Genomic DNA, 18040 nt, shown 5'->3' with positions numbered 1-18040 from the left:
GCTAGGGTCTCCTCACCGCAGAGACCCAGCAGGTGCGCCGGATTCCGACTGGCCTTTTTTGATTCCCAAGATTGGAAGAAGTCGTCTAGAAATGGCAAAGGTCCTACTCAAATGGCCAGGAAACTCCACCTTGCAGTAGAATGAGCTTTCAAGCCCGGCTGGAGCAGGTTGTGGGAGGAAAACGCCAGTCAGGTTTCCTGTATCCTTTATTAGCTACTGGGGCTGGGACTGCTTTTCCCGATCTCCACCTCCCAGCCCCAGCCCTTCTGCACCTGGAAAAGTCCCTGAAAGAGATTCCCTAAGGCTGGCAGGCGTTAGAACCTCTCAAGAGGCTAGTGTTGCCGGGTGGTGGTGGCGCACGCCTTTAATCCCAGCACTCGGGAGGCAGAGGCAGGCGGATCTCTGAGTTCAAGACCAGCCTGGTCTACAAGAGCTAGTTCCAGGACAGGCTCCAAAACCACAGAGAAACCCTGTCTCGAAAAACCAAAAAAAAAAAAAAAAAAAAGAGGCTAGTGTTGCACGCTCCGGGGCTGGTCACTTAAGTGGAGGGTTGCCTCCCTTTCTGGCTTCTGGCGGTTGGAGAGAACTCTAGGACAGAGTCAGACTGTTGTCCTGTTCTGGTGTCCTCGGTGGGATGGTCCAGTACTGACCCTGGAGGCTGACATGAGCCTCCAGGAAACCAGGGCTAAACTCCAGTTCAGCCTCGCTGCTTTCGGACTCCCAGAAGAGTGCCTGCTGCCCCCAAAATGTTGTGGTCCTCAGGCTGTGGATATCTCTGATCTGGGGAGAAGCAAGTAGCCAGTAGAAACCATGAGTGACCATTATCTAAATTTATAGACTCCTGGCTACTCAGAACCATGTTTGATTCTCACAGGAGCCCCCATGAGGGACATGCCATTCCAACTGAAGTTCAAAGGCTTTGGGCCGCTTCCCTAGGATACACAGCCAGGTGCCAGAGCTGGAATCCTGCCCAGGCCTGATTATGGGGTGATCTGATATCTTGCAGAGCACACAAACCCGCAACCCTACCTATGCTCTTCTGGAAAAAAAAAAAAATACCAGGCCTGAACATGATGCTTCCACCCTGGTCAACAGGCAGTCTACCCCAGGAAAGGTTTTCTCTCTTGGTTCTTGCAGGTGGAGTAGCAAGCATTTGCTGGTGAGTTAGTGTGGAGGAAACCCTCTTTCCCATTCTTTCAAATAATTTTGAAGTTTGGGGTGAGAAATAAACTGAAAGGGTTCCCTAAACCCACCATCCCCGTTCTCCTTCCTAGAGACAGCTCTCCAGAAGCATATTAAAAGTCACCCCATTTCTGTCCCCATCCTGGTGACCTCACCGAGACATAGTTGGCATTGATCCTCTCAGAAGCAGTGCCCATGTCACTGGCCAGGGCACGGATGGCAATGCGGGCCTGTGGGGCCACACTGATGAAGAGCCGGCAGCTCCTTGTATTCCTCCCATCTGGGCTCCGTTGGGGGCTCATAATTTCACCCCGAGGTCCAAAGAGCTGCCTGTCACATTCTACAGGCAAGAACAAGCAGATTGGCTGGCTGTGGACCACCAGAGGGTCCCTAGCGGACTCCCTTCCCCCACCGCTGCTGAGCCTTCGTTCAGACCGCTTCTAATAGACTAGCATCAGGCAGTGATCCGAAAGGGGAGGTGGGGGTGGCTCCACAGCTGAAGTGCTATGTGCGAGCCTGACAGCTTGAGTCTGATTGGTAAGACCCACATGGTGGGAAAGAACCTCTGACACCGCCCTCTGCCTGACAACACACACACAAAACAATTTTTTTTTTTAAGGGAAAGGAGAGCTGATCACATAAAGACGAAAGGAGAAAATTGACTCCGTGGAATTGCCCACTGTCCTCCACACCCACACCATGCCATACACATGCCCCCATACATACATCAGACACACACAATCATAATAATAATAAATCATAATAAATTGAAGGGACGGAAATGTTCCAAGCTTTGGTTCCCTCCACTGTGAGGAGAAGGGAACAGTGGCATGCTTTAGGCAGGGAATTTTAAAAGAGAATTCAGTGGGGGCTGGAGAGATGGCTCAGTGGTTAAGAGCATTGATTGTTCTTCCATAGGTCCTGAGTTCAATTACCAGCAACCACATGATGGCTCACAACCATCTATAACAAGATATGGTGCCCTCTTTTGGCCTGCGGGCACACATGCAGACAGAACATTTTATATATTAAAAAAGAGGATTCAATGAACTTATACCACAAAGACTTAAAATACAAAACTGGCAGAAACGTTGGGTTTCAGTTATGCTGCTCACGGCTATCATCGGTAGTTGGTGAACCCCACTTGCCTGCACTTAAGCTTCCTGTAAGACGGACTGTCTGCATGTGAGAAGTGAGAGGCAATGAGAAGAAAGCCACCGGGCTTCCCAGGAGGACCCCAGCACCTGTGCACTTGGCCACTAGCACAGCTTACTGCTGGTGGCAGCTGCAGAAAAGGGTAACACGTTCACACTAAGCCTTTGCAGAGGCCATGCCCTGTTGTACCACTTTCAGATGTGGCAGAAACATCTGGAATCGGCAAGGTAAAAGACATCTTCAGTCACCTTGGGCTTCTACATCAAACCTCTAAGGTGATCGAGAGGGCTCACAGAGGACACTGTTTGGGCTCTGTGTAAAACAGGAATCCATGAGATGCCCTCTGTCTGAGCAGTATGTAGTGCGGGCATCTTTCTTGTGGGTGCTAGCGTACACACTAAGTCACAGGAAGCAGGCTGAGGGAAAGTGGCTCACTGACCTGAGAGGACCTTGAAAGAGTTGAGAACCAAGGTCAAGGGAATGGGGCAGTAGCCTGAGGGATGGAACAATGATGTGGACCATATCAATTCCACCTATCCAGCTTCACGGCCACAAAGGAAACCCATCCTGACCATTTGGAAGATATTGCCTGCTCCCAGTTTCCAGCTTGGCCAGCTCCCTCCTGGCCTGCCCATGACCCTGTTGAAAATGCCCTGTGCATTGGCTGGAGAGAAAGCTCAGAAGTTAAGAGCACAGGCTGTTCTTCCAGGGGTCCTGAGATCAATTCCTAGCAACCACATGGTACCTCATACCATCTAATGAGATATGGTACCCTTGTCTGGGATCCAAGCATATATATATGCAGGTAGAACATTGTATATATAATAAACAAAAAAAAAACCCTTTTTTTAAAAGGAAAGAAAGAAAATGCCCTGCCCACAGCAACCTAGGCCTAGCTCCCCAGCTCCCCAGTGAGAATGTGGGGAGGCCCAGGCGCCTGGCGTACCTCTGTAGAAGGTCCCTGGGGCAGGTTGGCTCCAATACCGTAGCAGCACTCCCCGTCCTTGCTGCACACGATGTTGCCTCACCACCAATGTGTTGGTTTTGGTGCTGAAAGTCATGCCAGATATCTTCCAGCATATCTTCCTCCATGTGAACCTACCCCAAAGCAGCAACAGCTCCCCTAGAAAGGGCAGGAGAGTGAGAAACCAGCACCCCACTCAAGTCAGCAACAGTGACTCAGGGCTGAGTTCAAACAACCACTCTCTCTCTTACTGGCTAATGTGACTACGTAGGGGCCATGTCACCAAAGCTCTCATACCCCCAGTTTCCTGTCTTATAAAGGGACATCCCCACATGCCAGTCATGAGACAGCCTTAAAAATGCCAAACAGGGACATCCTGCCAAAAACGGATATGTTGGAATTGTGCCACAGGTCCCCAAGCCCAGCAGTTGCCTGCCTGCCTCTGGATGTACCTGCACTACACTTGAGGGTGCTCTCGAGGATTTGGACGGTCACCACTTCACCCAGAGGCCGCCCAATGGCCACCACACAGTCTACCTGCCCTTGACCTCGCATGTCAATTGTTCCCGTGGGTTCCAGGTACTGCCTTCCACAGGCACCTACAGAGGGCAAAAGGGAAGTTAGGCGACCAGAGCAGAGCAGGGCTGAAAGTGAGGGCTGGCAAAGGGTGAGATGGGGGCTGTGAGTCAGAGCATCAGTCACCACGCCAGGCCATTTCTGAGTGCTTCAGGGGAAAGGAGGCAGTGTGCTGTGTGGGCTTGCGTCTGCACAGATCTGAGCTCCTGACCCTGCAACCTTCAGGTTATTTGAAGTGGATAGAAGTAAAAGTGTGACTTCTGAACTGGGGCGATGGCGTAGTCAGTAAAGTGCTTTCTTGAAAGCATGAGGACCAGAGTCCAACCCCCAGAACATAGATTTTAAAGGGCGGGTATGGAGGTGCACTGGGGAGGCAGAGACAGGTGGATCCCTGGGGCTCAGCCAGCCAGCCTAACCTACTTGGGTAAGCTCCAAGCCAATGAGAGACCCTGTCTGAGGAATGACACCCAAGGTTGTCCTCTGGCCTACACACACACACACACACACACACACACACACACACACACCTGCCCCTATGTACACATAAATAAACACAAGTGTACACATTTAACCATGAAAAGCACAGGAGGCCCCGGGCCCAGTGGCACATGGTCTAGTGCCTGAGCACTTGCCCAGGTCAAGACGCCAACTTCCCCAACGGAAGCAGGAAGAAACCTAACCATACTCTTCCAGGTTTTCCTGGATCCCCAGAGACTGGGAGACTGGAAAAAGGGTGTGGCCTTGGGGTTGGGTCTGGGACCACTCCAGAGAAGCAACAGTAACAGCAGCCTGCGTCTGGCTGGGAAGAGTAGCTTCCTTATGGGCCAGTGAGCTGGGGGTCTCCTGCCCTGCGCAGGGTCCAGCCCAGCAGCCCCTCACTGTCACTGGCTTGGGTAGGTGCTGGCAGAAGCTGGCTGGCACAGGCACTTGGGCCTGGGGTCCAAGGCAGGTATCATGCCGGCGCTGGATGCCATCCCCACAGGAGACGGAGCACTGTCAGGAAAGAGGTGGAAGATCATGGTGACCCTCTCAAGAGACCACAGGACAATGTGATGTGATGTCACCCCTTCATACCCCGGTAAATGACAGGTGTCTCTGCCGTACAGATGAGGACATTAGAGCTAAAGAGATGCCTTTTGGGGCCTCACATGTATACAAGACCTGAGATTCTGGTCTCAGGGTCCAGCCATCTCTGTCTCAGCCTCTTTGTCCCTCAGAGCCTTAAAGAAGGGTCCAGGGTGGCCTTCTCTACCTATAGCTCATTTGACCCTAAAGTACATGTTTGTCCTTTCTTTATTTGATATCCAGATTCCTTCCGACCAAGGTTAGGTGAGGTGGGGAGCAGGCCCCCAAGGACTACAGTTTATCCCGTCTGTGCTGTCTGTGCTGTCTACCACCATGAGTGAGATCCTCCCAGAGGAACCAAGCTTGACCTGCCCTCATCTCTCTGGTGATTTTCTGGTGCTTGTCACAAGATGACACTGGTCTCTGGTAATGAGGCTCCCAGTATCTGCAGATGCCAGACTTCTCTCAGCCCAGCTGGGGGTCTCCATGCCTTGCTGTGTCCCTGGCTCTGAGTATGCACCACAGCAGACACTCCCCTCCTTCCAACGGTCATAATGAATCAGCACCACAGGCCCCCTCATGCACAGACCCTTTGTGGATGCCTTGCTTAGTGCCAGCTAGAGCTCCTGGTACCAGGCTGCTCTTACCTCTGTCCAGGTGCTGATGTGCCACCGGTAGGCACAGTCAGTAATGAGGCAGGGGACTCTGGCCTGGGGCCGCACCAGAGCCTTACAGAAAGCTTCATCCACCTCACTGTCATGGCCTTGGTCAAGCCGCATGCAAGCCACCATTCGTGTGGCAGTGCCAAGGCCGCAGCTGGCTGAGCACGGGCCAAGGGACAGGATTTTCCATCTGCAGGAAGAGCAGACTCCAATGACCCCAATGACAGCTGGGCCTTTGTGGAGGCTAGGTCACTTGTGGGGGACTCTTGAAGAACCGCCAGTTCCTTCAACAATGGTCTGCACAATTCCCTAGCCACTGAAATGCCTAGCTGGCCATGGGTTTCCACTGACCTCATGAACTACAATGTTGCTCATGTCATTGGTTGGCCCAGTACTGCTTTGGGACCCTGGGACCCTGGACAATGGTATGAGCCACATCAACACCCCACCTCAGGAGCATGTGACCTACACCTTGCCACCAGTGACATCTAACCCTGCATGGCCCTTTGTCCTGAGGGACCTGTCCTGCACACTGCATATGGGCATGACTAGTTTCTGCCCACTAGGAGCCAATAGCAAATGTCCCTAGTGGTGAGCATTAAACTAAAGTTGTCCATGTGCTCTTTGAGGCAGAATCATACCTGGCTGAGAAACTAGAGCCCTAGAAAGAAGAGAGACCACAGACAGATCGGTGCTCGTTACAGTGGCCACTCAACATCCCAGTGGTAACCAGAGCTCATGTGTGCATGCTGTTCCCATTTAAAAGATAAACAAAGAAAGAAATATTTAGCTGGGTGTGGTGGCACATGCCTAAAATCCCAGCACTTGGGAAGTGAAGGCCTGAGGCTCAAGAATACGAGGTTTTCTTCAGCTACATAGAGAATTTGAGGCTAGCCTGGCCTACATAAGACACTGTCTTATAAAAAAAAAACCAACAAAACCAAACCATAGATCAATTGTAAATATAACATGCAAGAAAAATACAGGCACACAGACTGTTTAGCAAAAACAAAGGACAAGTTACATGTGCTTTGGATGTCAAGTAATTTCTAAGCTATAATATTTTAAATCATTACACATATCTGATGAAAAGAAAACCTGACAGGCTGCGGTGGTAGCTCCTCCATTTCTGCAGGGAACGGCATCCCTGCCTTCCCATACACAGAGCCTGCAGGCCCTCCCACTGTTGTGCCTGTAGAACTGACAGCCCACCAGCCATTGTCCTTGAACCTCAGCTCCTACATCCAGCTTGGCCTTCCAAGCAGCCCTGTTTTCTGCAGTGTTTCTGAGCTATTACTGTGTCTTACAATCTCCAGGAGTCCTGCCTGGAGTCTGTGCACTGGGCATAACCCTCCCACACTATACCCCACCTTCACCTGGGAGGACAGGGCTCCGGGCTGCAGGTCTCATGGGACTCGGGAAGAGGCAACCCCTGGCACTGGGTATCAGGCAGGATCTCTTCGTCGTTATCCTCTCCATGAGCCTGGGCACAGTACAGGATTCTCCGTGCGAGCCCTCCCCCACAGCTCACACTACAGGCTGCCAGCTTATAACGCCACCTGGGAAGAATTGAAGTTAGCGGAACCCAAAGGGCCACATGCCTTCCCCTCATTTCTCCAGTGGGAAGAAATAAGTTGGAAAGGGCATGGAGAGCTTTTGTTCCACCAGGAGGCTCAGGAAAGTGGACAGCGTATTTAAACCAACCCACTTCACAGAAGGGGAAGCCCAGGGCAAAGGCAGGAGGGGAAAAGTTGGGGTACAATAAGGAACCTGCAAGGGTGGCTGTCTGTAATGGAAATCCTAGCACTGGCCTCACCCCGGAACCTGCCATCAGCCATGCCGACTTTCCTAGCCACCACGGTTGGCTCTGTTGTCCCAAACACTGCTTATCACACTGTCTCGTTCATTGTCCATCACCCCCAGTGTCAGTTCCAGAAGGGCCAGGACATCTTTCTCCTTTGTCATTGCTGTGCCCTCTGGCTGCAGATAGCACCTGGGCATAGTAGGTGTTCAGTAATGAGTGTGCAATGAATCAATGTTCCATCAACATATGTGCTTGAATGGGCCGGCCAGCTCACACGAGCCTTGGGAAGCTCAGGCAGAAGGGTCATAAGTTAAAGGCCTACCTGGGCTACATAATGAAGTTAGTGTGTAGCTTAGTGAGACCCTGTCTTGACATAAAAGTAAAAGGGGAGCTGGGAATATAGCTCAGTGATAGAGTGCTTGTTTAGATGGACAAAGCCCCAGTATTAAAAAAAAAAAAAGTCGGGGCTGGAGAGATGGCTCAGTGGTTAAGAGCATTGTCTGCTCTTCCAAAGGTCCTGAGTTCAATTCCCAGCAACCACATGGTGGCTCAAACCATCTGTAATGAGATCTGGTGCCCTCTTCTGGCCTGCAAGCATACACGCAGACAGAATATTGTAGACATAATAATAAATAAACATAAAAAAAAAGTTGTAAAAAAAAAAGTGGCCATGAGTAGTGGCATACACCTTTGAGGCAAAGGTAAGTAGATCTCTGTGAGTTCTAGGCCAGACTGGTCTACATACCAAATTCTAGGCCAGCCAGGGCCACGTAGTAAGATCCTGTCTCATAAAAATTAAATAAATAGATTTTTTTTAAAAAAATGTGCCCTAGGGCCAGGGAATTGAGAGGAGTGTATCTGACCTGTTTAATGTGGATCCTTCAATTTGGCTCCCTGGAAGTCACAAGAAATTTTTGGTATTGTGAAAATATAAATTTTAGACATATACATTGTATAAAAAGTAGCATATTTATGTCAGAATGACTGTGACAGATGTTTTTGCACAATAAAAAGTATTCTTAAGACTGAAAGGCAAAAAAAAAATGTGCCTGCATCATTACCATCCCAGGCCCCACAAAGGTACATAATCTGGGGGTGGTGGCAGAGCTGAATGCAGATCCAGGACTGCCTATCTCTCAGGCAAAGTTCTCAGGGATAGGTTATGTTAGGACAGGGCTCAGGGTTGCAGTCCTTGAAGGGGGATGGCCTAGGTACTGGCTAGCACTTTGAGTGAGGTAGAGATACAGGGTGGCCGTGGTCCAGCTGCATACAATGAACAGCCACTGGCACCCATCCCCCTCCACAGATCACTGGGCATGGTACCACAACGAGAATGCCAAGGCTTCATAGGAGACCAACCATGGGGTCAGACTTCTTTCCCTGCACTCCATCCCCAGCTCACCTAGCAGGACATGGGCCAGCCTGGCAGACCTCCCACCGACTCGAAGGCTTGCTGGCCAAGTCACATAGCTCTTCCTGGACAGGCATCTTGAGGACAGAATCCATGCATAGGAAATGCAGCTCCGTCAGACCTGCTCAGGGGGAGCAGGGATGCTGTTGACCCAGAAGGCCAGCTTGGTGAGGACCACAGCATTTGTTCCCTGGTCAGCTCCAAAGCCAAGGTCCATCTGAGACTTACCAGCTGTGTGCACTTGGACAACTGACTTAACCTCTCTGATCCTCTGGTTTCCATATAACGGTATCTACCTAGCAGAATCATTTATAGAGATTGCATAATGAAGGAAGTGAGATGCCTGCTGCCCGGAGCTGCTGCTGTTGTTACGAAGCACGTTAGACATTGCTGTCACATTGTCTCTTGGCCTCTACCCATGCTCATGCAAGCAATCCTACTTAAAGGTGATGGCCACAAATAAACAAACAAAAAGATATAAAAGTAGGAGGGGAACTTGCTGTGGAAAAAATAACATATGTACACATGTGTATGTGTGAAAAAGTGGAAGAATAAGAATAAATAAAGCCAGGTAGTGGTGGCGCATGCCTTTAATCTCAGCACTTGCAAGGCAGAGGCAGGTAGAGCTCTGTGAGTTTGAGGTTAGCCTGGTCTACAGAGCTAGTTCCAGGACAGCCAAGGTTATACAGGCAAATCCTGTCTGGGAAAAAAAAAAAAGGTGAAAAGAAAGAAAGAGAGAGAGAGAGGAGAAACCAAAAAAACAAAACAAACAAATAAACAAAAAACCAAAAGGAAGAAGACATTTAAAAAAAAAAAAAAGAGTATCTCTTGCCGGGCGGTGGTGGCGCACGCCTTTAATCCCAGCACTCGGGAGGCAGAGGCAGGCGGATCTCTGTGAGTTCGAGACCAGCCTGGTCTACAAGAGCTAGTTCCAGGCCAGGCTCCAAAGCCACAGAGAAACCCTGTCTCGAAAAACCAAAAAAAAAAAAAAAAAAAAGAGTATCTCTTGAGGGTCAGGGTAGAGTGCTTGCCTGTCATGCACAAAGTCCTGGATTCAATCCCTAGCACGGCACAAAAACTGATATGTAGACAGGAGAGGAGAGGGGTCTGTGGTTAAGAGCTCATTATGCACTTTCAGAGGACCCACATTCAATCCTCAGAACCCAAGTCAGGCAACTCATAGCAGCCTGTAACTCCAGCCCCAGGGGTTCTGATGTCTTCCTCCGGCCTCTGCTGCACCTGCACTCAAGTGCACAAACCCTTGCACACACACACATACACACACACATACACACACACACACACACACACACAATTAGACATCTAATAAATCAGCACTATACATGCTGGCACAAGTCTACAATCCCAACACTCAAGAGATGGAGGCAGGAAGGAATTCCAGGTCATTCTTGACTACACAGTTAGACAACAACCTGAACTACCTGAGATCCTGCTGTGTCTATCAGAAAAGTACTGCTAGGGTTGGTTTTCTCCATCCATCCCTTAGGAATCTCTTTCTGGTCAGTTCTAAACAGATGTGTTTGGGTAAGCAAGTGGTTAGGGTTGTTTCACGACATTGTGTGTCTCCTCACACCCTTCTCAGCCCCATAAAATGGCTATTGAAAATTTAGAAAACAGCAAATATTAATAAAGATGTGGAGAAACTGGGACCCTGTGCCCTGCTGATAGGGATGTAAAATTCCATTCCAAAAACAAAAACAAAAAAATTCCACTCCGAAAAGCAATGCAGAGGGGCCTGCAAAAGTTAAGCATGCCATGGCAACATGACTTTGCAATCCTTCTTCCTGTGCTCACCAGAAGAACCAAGAACCAGGCTGTGGGATATAGGCGCATGTGCAGAGCAGTTATGCCAACAAAAGCAGAAGGGAGGCTGCTAGTAGGTGTCCGGCCATGCACAGGTGACAGAAACAGCACAGTCCAGCTCTACAGTGAAACATTCTTTGGGGCCAAGAAGGAATTCTGACGCCATTACAGCATGTCTGAACCTAGGCAACAGGAGCCAGTCACAGAATGACGCACTCCACATGGCTAAGGTCCGTGAGAGCCAAATCCACAGAGAGTGAAACTAAAATGTGGGCGATCAGGGGCTGGGAGGTGGTGGGTGTTGGTGTTTAACGAAGACAGGGTCTAGTCTGGAAGGGTGGAATGTTCTGGAGATGGATGGTGATGATGGCTTCATAACACGGTGGATATGATGAATGCCACTGAGTGAAACACTTAAAATGTTACTGATTAGGGCTGGTGAGATGGTTCAGTGGTTAAGAGTGCTTACTGCTCTTGCAGTGGACATGGGCTTGGTCCCTGGCACCCCCACCCAGCAGCTCAGAGTCATCTGTAACTCCAGTTCGAGGAGATCTGATGCTTCTTTTGACCTTCATGGCTGCACATACATGATGCACAGACGTATACACAGGAGCGTATACATAAATAAATATTTTTACATAGCTAAGGGGTATGTGGTTGTTTTCCACAATAGGAAAGACAGAACACTTTTTTTCTTGTGGGATACATGATCACACGATGAACCGTGAGATTGTGCTTATTAAATAAAATCAGCCTCGGGTCAAGAGGGAGAGTCAGCAACTAGTTGACAAGAAGTAGCCATGAGAGTAAGAGGGAGTCAGAAAAGCAGATAGAGAAATGCACAGGAAGGCCGGGCCATGGTGGCACACACCTTTAATCCCAGCACTCGGGAGGCAGAGGCAGGCGGATCTCTGTGAGTTCGAGACCAGCCTGGTCTACAAGAGCTAGTTCCAGGACAGGCTCCAAAACCACAGAGAAACCCTGTCTCGAAAAAAAAAAAAAAAAGAAAGAAAGAAAGAAAAAAGAAATGCACAGGAAGCAGTAGGGAGGGACTTTGAGTTTGGCAGCCTTTCTGGTTTGGGACTGGAAGAGAAGCTCTCTTCTCTGGGACACTGGCTAAGAAGGAAGGTCAGCTGGTTGCTCCTCGGCCTCTCTGAGTGAGCAGGTTTCCACCCTAGCATCTGACTCCTGAGTCTTTATTGGTAAAATTGTAAGATTGAGGTTTAGTTTTAGAACAACACCTTTTTTTTAAAATGTACCTTTAAACAGCTTTCAACTTTGGTGGTCGGTTTGCGCACAGCTCTGTAGGACTTCAGGGGCACACTCTTGGGTGCCAGTCTTTCTAGGATTTATCTTTCTCTTTGAGTCAGGCATGGAACACATTTAGTGGACTTACTGAGTGCCATACTCACATAGTTTATCTTTCCTGGTAGCCCCTCCTTTAACACTGGTCTAGGCAGAAGGTGAGTAGATAAGAAATAAGAGAGGTTTCGTGAGTGTCCCCAGTCTCACCTTGCCCACAAGAGGTGGAACACAGCCCCATCACAGGAGTCCACACATGCACTGCCTGAGCTCCTGGCTTGTCACTGCCTGCAGTGGTTGGAGCCTCCTCTCCTAGAGACACAGTGTCCAGCTAAAGAAAGCAATGAGCAGGTGAGTTTGGCATTCTCACCTCTGCCTCTGAGCTCCCAGCTCCCCAGCTCCTCTCCATTTTGGGAGGCAAGAGGGAATATTTCAAACACACCAGGGATCATCCACTTCTGTTCTCTAGAGAGGTTTATGTCCTGCCCCTGGTAAAGCCCTCACTGTGTGCCTCACTTTGGCCTGTGCAGGCTCCTTATCGTTCCAAGTGTTCTCTGTAAAGGATGGGACTGGAAACTAAGGATCAGGAGCGGATTTGTAAGCATGCTTGGCCCTGCAGTTCCTAGCCCATACGAATCCAGGGCCTTCCAGCCTGAGAGCAACATCATCACCCTGAAGGCTGATGGGCAAAAGATGGAAGAATTACTCTCATAGCAACTGGATGAACTCTTTGCTTGCTGTGCTTGGTGGCACAGGCCTGTGATCCCTACAACTCAGGAGGCCTGGGCAGGAGGATTGGAAGCTCAGTGGCTATGTGGGCTAAAGATAGTTCAAGGCCAACTTGAGCAATTTAGTGAGACACTGTCTCAAAATTTAAAATAGATGAAGAAAAGGACTAGGGATGTAGCTCAGTGGTAGAATGTTTGCCTAGCACGCTGAAGGCCCTGGATTTGGTTCAAATGATCCCCTCTCAGATACTTCTAGTGGGCTCTATTTTTTCTCAGCCTGGCTTGCCCCTTTCAGAGGCACTTTAAGTGTGTCTGTCCTGAGAAGGACAGAGTCCTCACTCTGGCCTGAAGGAAGATGACAACCTATATTTTTCATTCTCCCAGCTAAGAAAGGACCCAGGAATCCTGGCCACCCTCCTTCGCCATCCACTCACCTGGCCCCAACCTGGAGAACATGTGGTCCTGAAACAGGGCTCCAGCGTAGGTGCAGTCTCATCTGTGAGACAGGGACCTGCAGTGGCTGCGTCCTGCAAGTCACCCACTCTGGGCACATATGTCACATTTCTTGAGGCCAGATCTTCACAGGTGGGCATGCAAGGGTCAGGGCCTGATACCTCTGGTCTGAAGATGACATGTGGCTGTCATCAGGCTATGGCCCTGCTGCCTAGCGGGAGGTACAGCCTAACTCCTGAGGCTGGATGGGGGTATCTAGGATTCTAATACATAGATCCCATTAAAAAGCAAAGCTCAGCAGCTTTCTCTGAAGCACTGGTTCGTCACACCTCAGGTTTTCCTCAACAAGAACTCTGTGTGTTGGGACAGTGAGATGGCTCAGTGGGCAAAGGCATCTGCCTCTACCCTGACAGTCAGATCCCAGGGTCCCATAAGGTGGAAGGATAAAACTGACTGCTGTAAGTCATCCTCTGAGCGCCACTCCTACACCATGGCTCACTCACAGGTGTGTGTGTGTGTGTGTATGTGTGTGTGTGTTCGTGTGTGTGCACGCACGTGTGTGTGTGCGTGCTTGTATGCGAGTGCACACACAGTTGTAATTTAAAGATTAAAAAAAGAACTTAATGCATGCCAACCACACACTCCACCTGTGGTTCGGGGGTAGGAAGGCAGAGCCCTACTCAGCTGCCTGGCAGAAGCAAGGGTAGCCCCTCCCAACCCACCACCACCACACTTCATGCCCAGTTGTAGAGGACGAGAAACAAACAAGTGCCATGTGCATTCACAGTACCAGTTGCAGTGTGACAAAGGGTTCACTTTATGTCACCCATGAGCTGCCTAGAGCACCATGATGTCAAGAACACTGAGGCTGGATCGCACCTCTGCAGGTGTGGTGGCTTGAATAGGAATGCTCCCCCCCCCCCCCCCGCCAGAGATTCGTGTGTTTGAATGCTTAGCCCAAAGGGAGTGGCACTATTAGGAGGAAGTGTGTCACTGTGGGGTGGGCTTTGAGGTCTCCTATTTTCAAGCTACACCCAATGTCACAGTTCACTTCCTGTTGCCTGTGGATGAAGATGTAGAACTCTCAGCTACTTCTCCTGCACCATGTCTGCCTGCATGCTGCCATGCTTCCTGCCATGATGATAATGAACTAAACCTCTGAAACTGTAAGTCAAGCTCAGTTAAATATTTTCCTTTATAAGAGTTGTCATGGTCATGGTGTCTCTTCACAGAAAAAAAAAAAAAAAAAAAAACCTAAGAGAGCAGGTTAGAGTAGGACTGCAGTGTTGGCCATGTGTGAGAGAAGAGGAAGGAGCCAGGGCCATCGGTGGGCCACCAATGATATAGGGCTCTCCCACTGGGCAGATAGCCATCCAGCCAGTGATGACTGACCATATGAGCTTTCCATTCCCAGTGTCGTGTCATCACCACAGCCCTCACCCCACATCACCCAGGTGTTAGAAATTCAAAGATGGAGATAAGCAGCCCAGCACTCTTGAACAGTGAGCACCCCAGTGTTTACATAGACCAGGCCCCACCGTCTGTCACCAGGATGGAGCCGATGAGAGCCCTCAGGCAGAGAGGATCTTCTACATGGGCTGGTCTCGGTGCAGGGACAAAGCCTGCCAAGGAGCCCTGCTGCACCACCCCCCAGTATGCTCACCTGGTAGGACATGGCTGGGAGTTGCAACTTTCCACCTCTGGGGCTGGCTTCTGGGCTACTGCTTTGCACCGGGCTGGTGGCAGCGTCCTTAAGAAACCATCTTGGGCCTCCACACAGTGCACTAGCCGCTCCTGAAGACCCCCGCCACAGGACACGCTACATGGGCTGAAGTCTCCAGTTGTCCAACTAAGGAGGAAAGGAACAGAACATCAGACCTGTGACCAGGTCCCCCAATTGGCTCAGGTGCACTGGATGGAAGGCAAGCAGGTCTGTCTTGCTGATCCCGATGAGACGCTTCCTCTGGTCAGGTCCAGGTCCTGTGTTTCCAAGCTGCTGTTCCAAGACCAGCCTTGAAGAATGCCCCTAACATACTTCTGAACCTGAGTCAAGGTATTTATAGTGATGGCTAGGGGCCTTCCTAGTCCCATACCCCATAAGATGGCCTTGTCCTATCACTAGTCTGTTACCAGGTGGCAGAAGGCAGAGGAAGCCATGTGCTGGCCCTCCCACCATTCTCCCTGGTAGGGTGGTCACCACCATCTTGCAATGAGAACCTGAGCTCAGAGAGGCCTCAGGACATCCAGACAAGGTGGCAGCAGAGACCACACACCAAACTGTGTCTGTGACTGTATGTACTCAAGTTTTGGTGTCCTCACTTGCAGAATGGGGACACTGACAGAGCCTGGTCCACAGAGCTGCAGCTAAAGTTGTAAAACAACCCAGAGAAGGTTCCCAGTCTGCCCAGGCCACAGGAGTCACCACAGGCCAGGTGTCTGACCAGCTTAGTACTTACTATGGAGGGCAGGGGGCAGGGACACAGGGCTCTTGCCATGCAGGTGGCTGCGGGCTCCCTTGGCACAGGGAGCTATTCACCCCCTTGTTTTGAGCTTGATCTTGGCAGCTGTAGGTCACCCAGCGCAGCCCTGGAAGGGCAGAGCAAAGTCTCAACCACCTCCACATGAGACCCAGCAGAACTGTAGGCAAGCCTTGCCCCGGGCCTCACCTGCCCCACAGCTCACTGAGCACGCTCCATGCACAGCAGTCCACACCCAAGTGGCCCGCTGCTTCGGTTCAAAGTAGGTAAAGGTGATGTCTGGGTGTGTGAGATCCCCATAGTCCCCTCTGTATCGTCTGTAAACCTACACCAGGACAGGTGAGAGCTCAGGCCCTGAACAGGCACACCCTGGGGTGTCTGCCACATCCCCCTGGCCCAAAGCATTCAATCACTTCATTTCCTCGGGTCCTATGTTCCCAGACTCCAGGAGGCAGACGGGACTTGAGTGCCGAGTATCTCTGAGTAATGCGGAACAGAACAGGAATGTACCAAGAAGGCGGTACGTTTGGGGTGGGGGTAGTATGGGAGTGTTGATGAGGTCAGCAGTCCACAGCTAAGGTCATCAGGAGTAGTGTCAGGGCAGGGAGAGGTTCAGCAGAAGAGGTCAAGGTCAGGATGGAAGGTGAAGGCTCAGGCCATTTTAGCTTTGGTCTACTCTTACACGCCTTTATCAGAGCACACAGGGGAGACACACATGAATGAGGGATTTCTTGCACATCCCTATATGAAAGCTTTCAGGGCCTCATGTGCTTCTGACCCCAAAGAAAAAGCAAGAACCACCCTCCATCCCAAGAAGGGCCCCACATGCCAGCTGGTACAGGGACTCCTTGGCTCATGCATGGCCAGACCTTCAGCTCCACCATACTTTCCTGGTTAGAAGGCAGTCCCTGATTCCAGCATAAAGTGTACCCTCTCTTTCACTCTCAGGCCTCTGAGGCCTTCTGCGTGCCCTGGACACTGGCACATTTTATACTGATTTGCAATATACTAGTCCTGTTGAGCGGCTCCTGCTGCATCTCACCTTACCCAGAGCCCGACTAGTAATAACTACTGCAAGGATTAATGAGCGAGTGAATACAGACAAAGAAGCAGATATTCAGAGCCACCACTGGAGGCCTGCTGACTCCCCACCCCACACCCTGCAGCCAGGCTGATCAGTGACCTGGATCTCCACATCGTCCCGGACAGGTCCCCGAATGTGAATCTCCTCTAAGTGGGGCAGCCGGTCCTCAGTGAGGGTCACTCTGTACTCCACACGGCAGTCCTCCAGAAGGGAAGGGTATATGATGCTAGGTGAGATGCTGGTCTTCCCTGCCACGATGTAGTGCCCCTGGGTCCTCACCGCTTTGAGAACAGGGCCATCAGCACTGGGGAGTCGTCACCATCCCCCCTCATAGACCAGCAGTCTATTTGGTGGGATGGGACCACTCCTGAAAGGACAGGGTTAAAGATGGCAGCAAGATAAGGGGCAGGAGGATTTCTGCCAACAGGGTCTAATCCCCAAATCATGACCATAGCTCCTACCAAGGTTCTAAACCTGACCCCAGGGAACGGTCTTTCTGGTGTCTGATGCCATTCAGATGGCATCTTCATGAACTAAACCCCTCCTTTAGAATGTACACCTCTGCCACATACAACCCACCCAGGAAGCTTTCCCAGAGTGGTGGTCCAGGCCTTTATCTGGAAGCTGGTGAGGGCTGTGACCTTTGCCTCCACCGAGTATGCTCACATAAGGCTTCAGGCTCTAGGACCCAGGGCCAAGATCCCCTCCATGGTGTCTAAGCTAGCCTCTGAGACACTCGGGACAGGGTCTTCAAAAGGAGTTCTCTGAAAAAAGGCCAGATTCCCGGCATGGTCATCGTCTGGGACTATGTCATATGTTCCTGGGACCTGGAGCCATCCAGCCTGGTCCCCTCCACGCTTAGCTTCCATATTCCTTTTCAGGCAATTTTAACCTGCACCCTTCCCCCACCCGCCAGATAGGCTTAGCTGTGAATGCAGCAGCTCTCCATGGGGGCTGGGTAGTTAGGGATCCCTCCCACCTTGCAGTGGTGTCAGGAGCAAAGGCATCTCAGAGACTAAGGACACGGTAGGTAAGGGCAGGGAAGGGTCCTTCAGTCATCTCACCCAAGTGTGTGAAGAGAGGCCTGCGGTTCACGATGTGTACGCTGGTCATGTTGGGAGTGACTGTCAGGAACGTGACATATTCTAGGGAGAAGCAGAGCAAGAAGGCTGCTTGAGCTTCATGGTCACCTACACCACTGTCAAAGAAGACAATCATAGATGGACAGAGACATGAACAGTGTCATAGGGCTCATTTCAGTGGCAATGAATCCCCATCATGGTAAGAGCTCAACACCAGGCTGCAGGACCAACTGCAAAGACACTGGCAAGGCCAGGAGCATAGACCAGACCC

The 18040-nt window shown here is 50.7% G+C and overlaps 1 protein-coding gene across 1 annotated transcript in view; it reads right to left on the bottom strand.

The window, feature by feature from the left end:
* Positions 1-503: 503 nt before the first annotated feature.
* Positions 504-18040, bottom strand: part of Adamts13 (ADAM metallopeptidase with thrombospondin type 1 motif 13) — a 32948-nt gene continuing 15411 nt past the window's right edge. The window contains 15 exon segments of the mRNA XM_041674496.1: positions 504-780; positions 1338-1522; positions 3284-3460; positions 3754-3900; positions 4558-4870; positions 5590-5837; positions 8581-8750; positions 8811-8940; positions 12156-12276; positions 13108-13294; positions 14790-14975; positions 15583-15712; positions 15793-15928; positions 16787-16968; positions 17752-17832. Coding sequence (XP_041530430.1) covers positions 589-780; positions 1338-1522; positions 3284-3460; positions 3754-3900; positions 4558-4870; positions 5590-5837; positions 8581-8750; positions 8811-8940; positions 12156-12276; positions 13108-13294; positions 14790-14975; positions 15583-15712; positions 15793-15928; positions 16787-16968; positions 17752-17832 — 2585 coding nt within the window. The 3' untranslated portion in view covers positions 504-588.

This window comes from Microtus oregoni, unplaced genomic scaffold, assembly GCF_018167655.1.
Source record: "Microtus oregoni isolate MIOR12 unplaced genomic scaffold, Mior012 000025F_ref0000491, whole genome shotgun sequence".
In the NCBI taxonomy this organism is placed as follows: domain Eukaryota; kingdom Metazoa; phylum Chordata; class Mammalia; order Rodentia; family Cricetidae; genus Microtus; species Microtus oregoni.
This window is presented reverse-complemented; position numbering and strand designations above follow the sequence as displayed.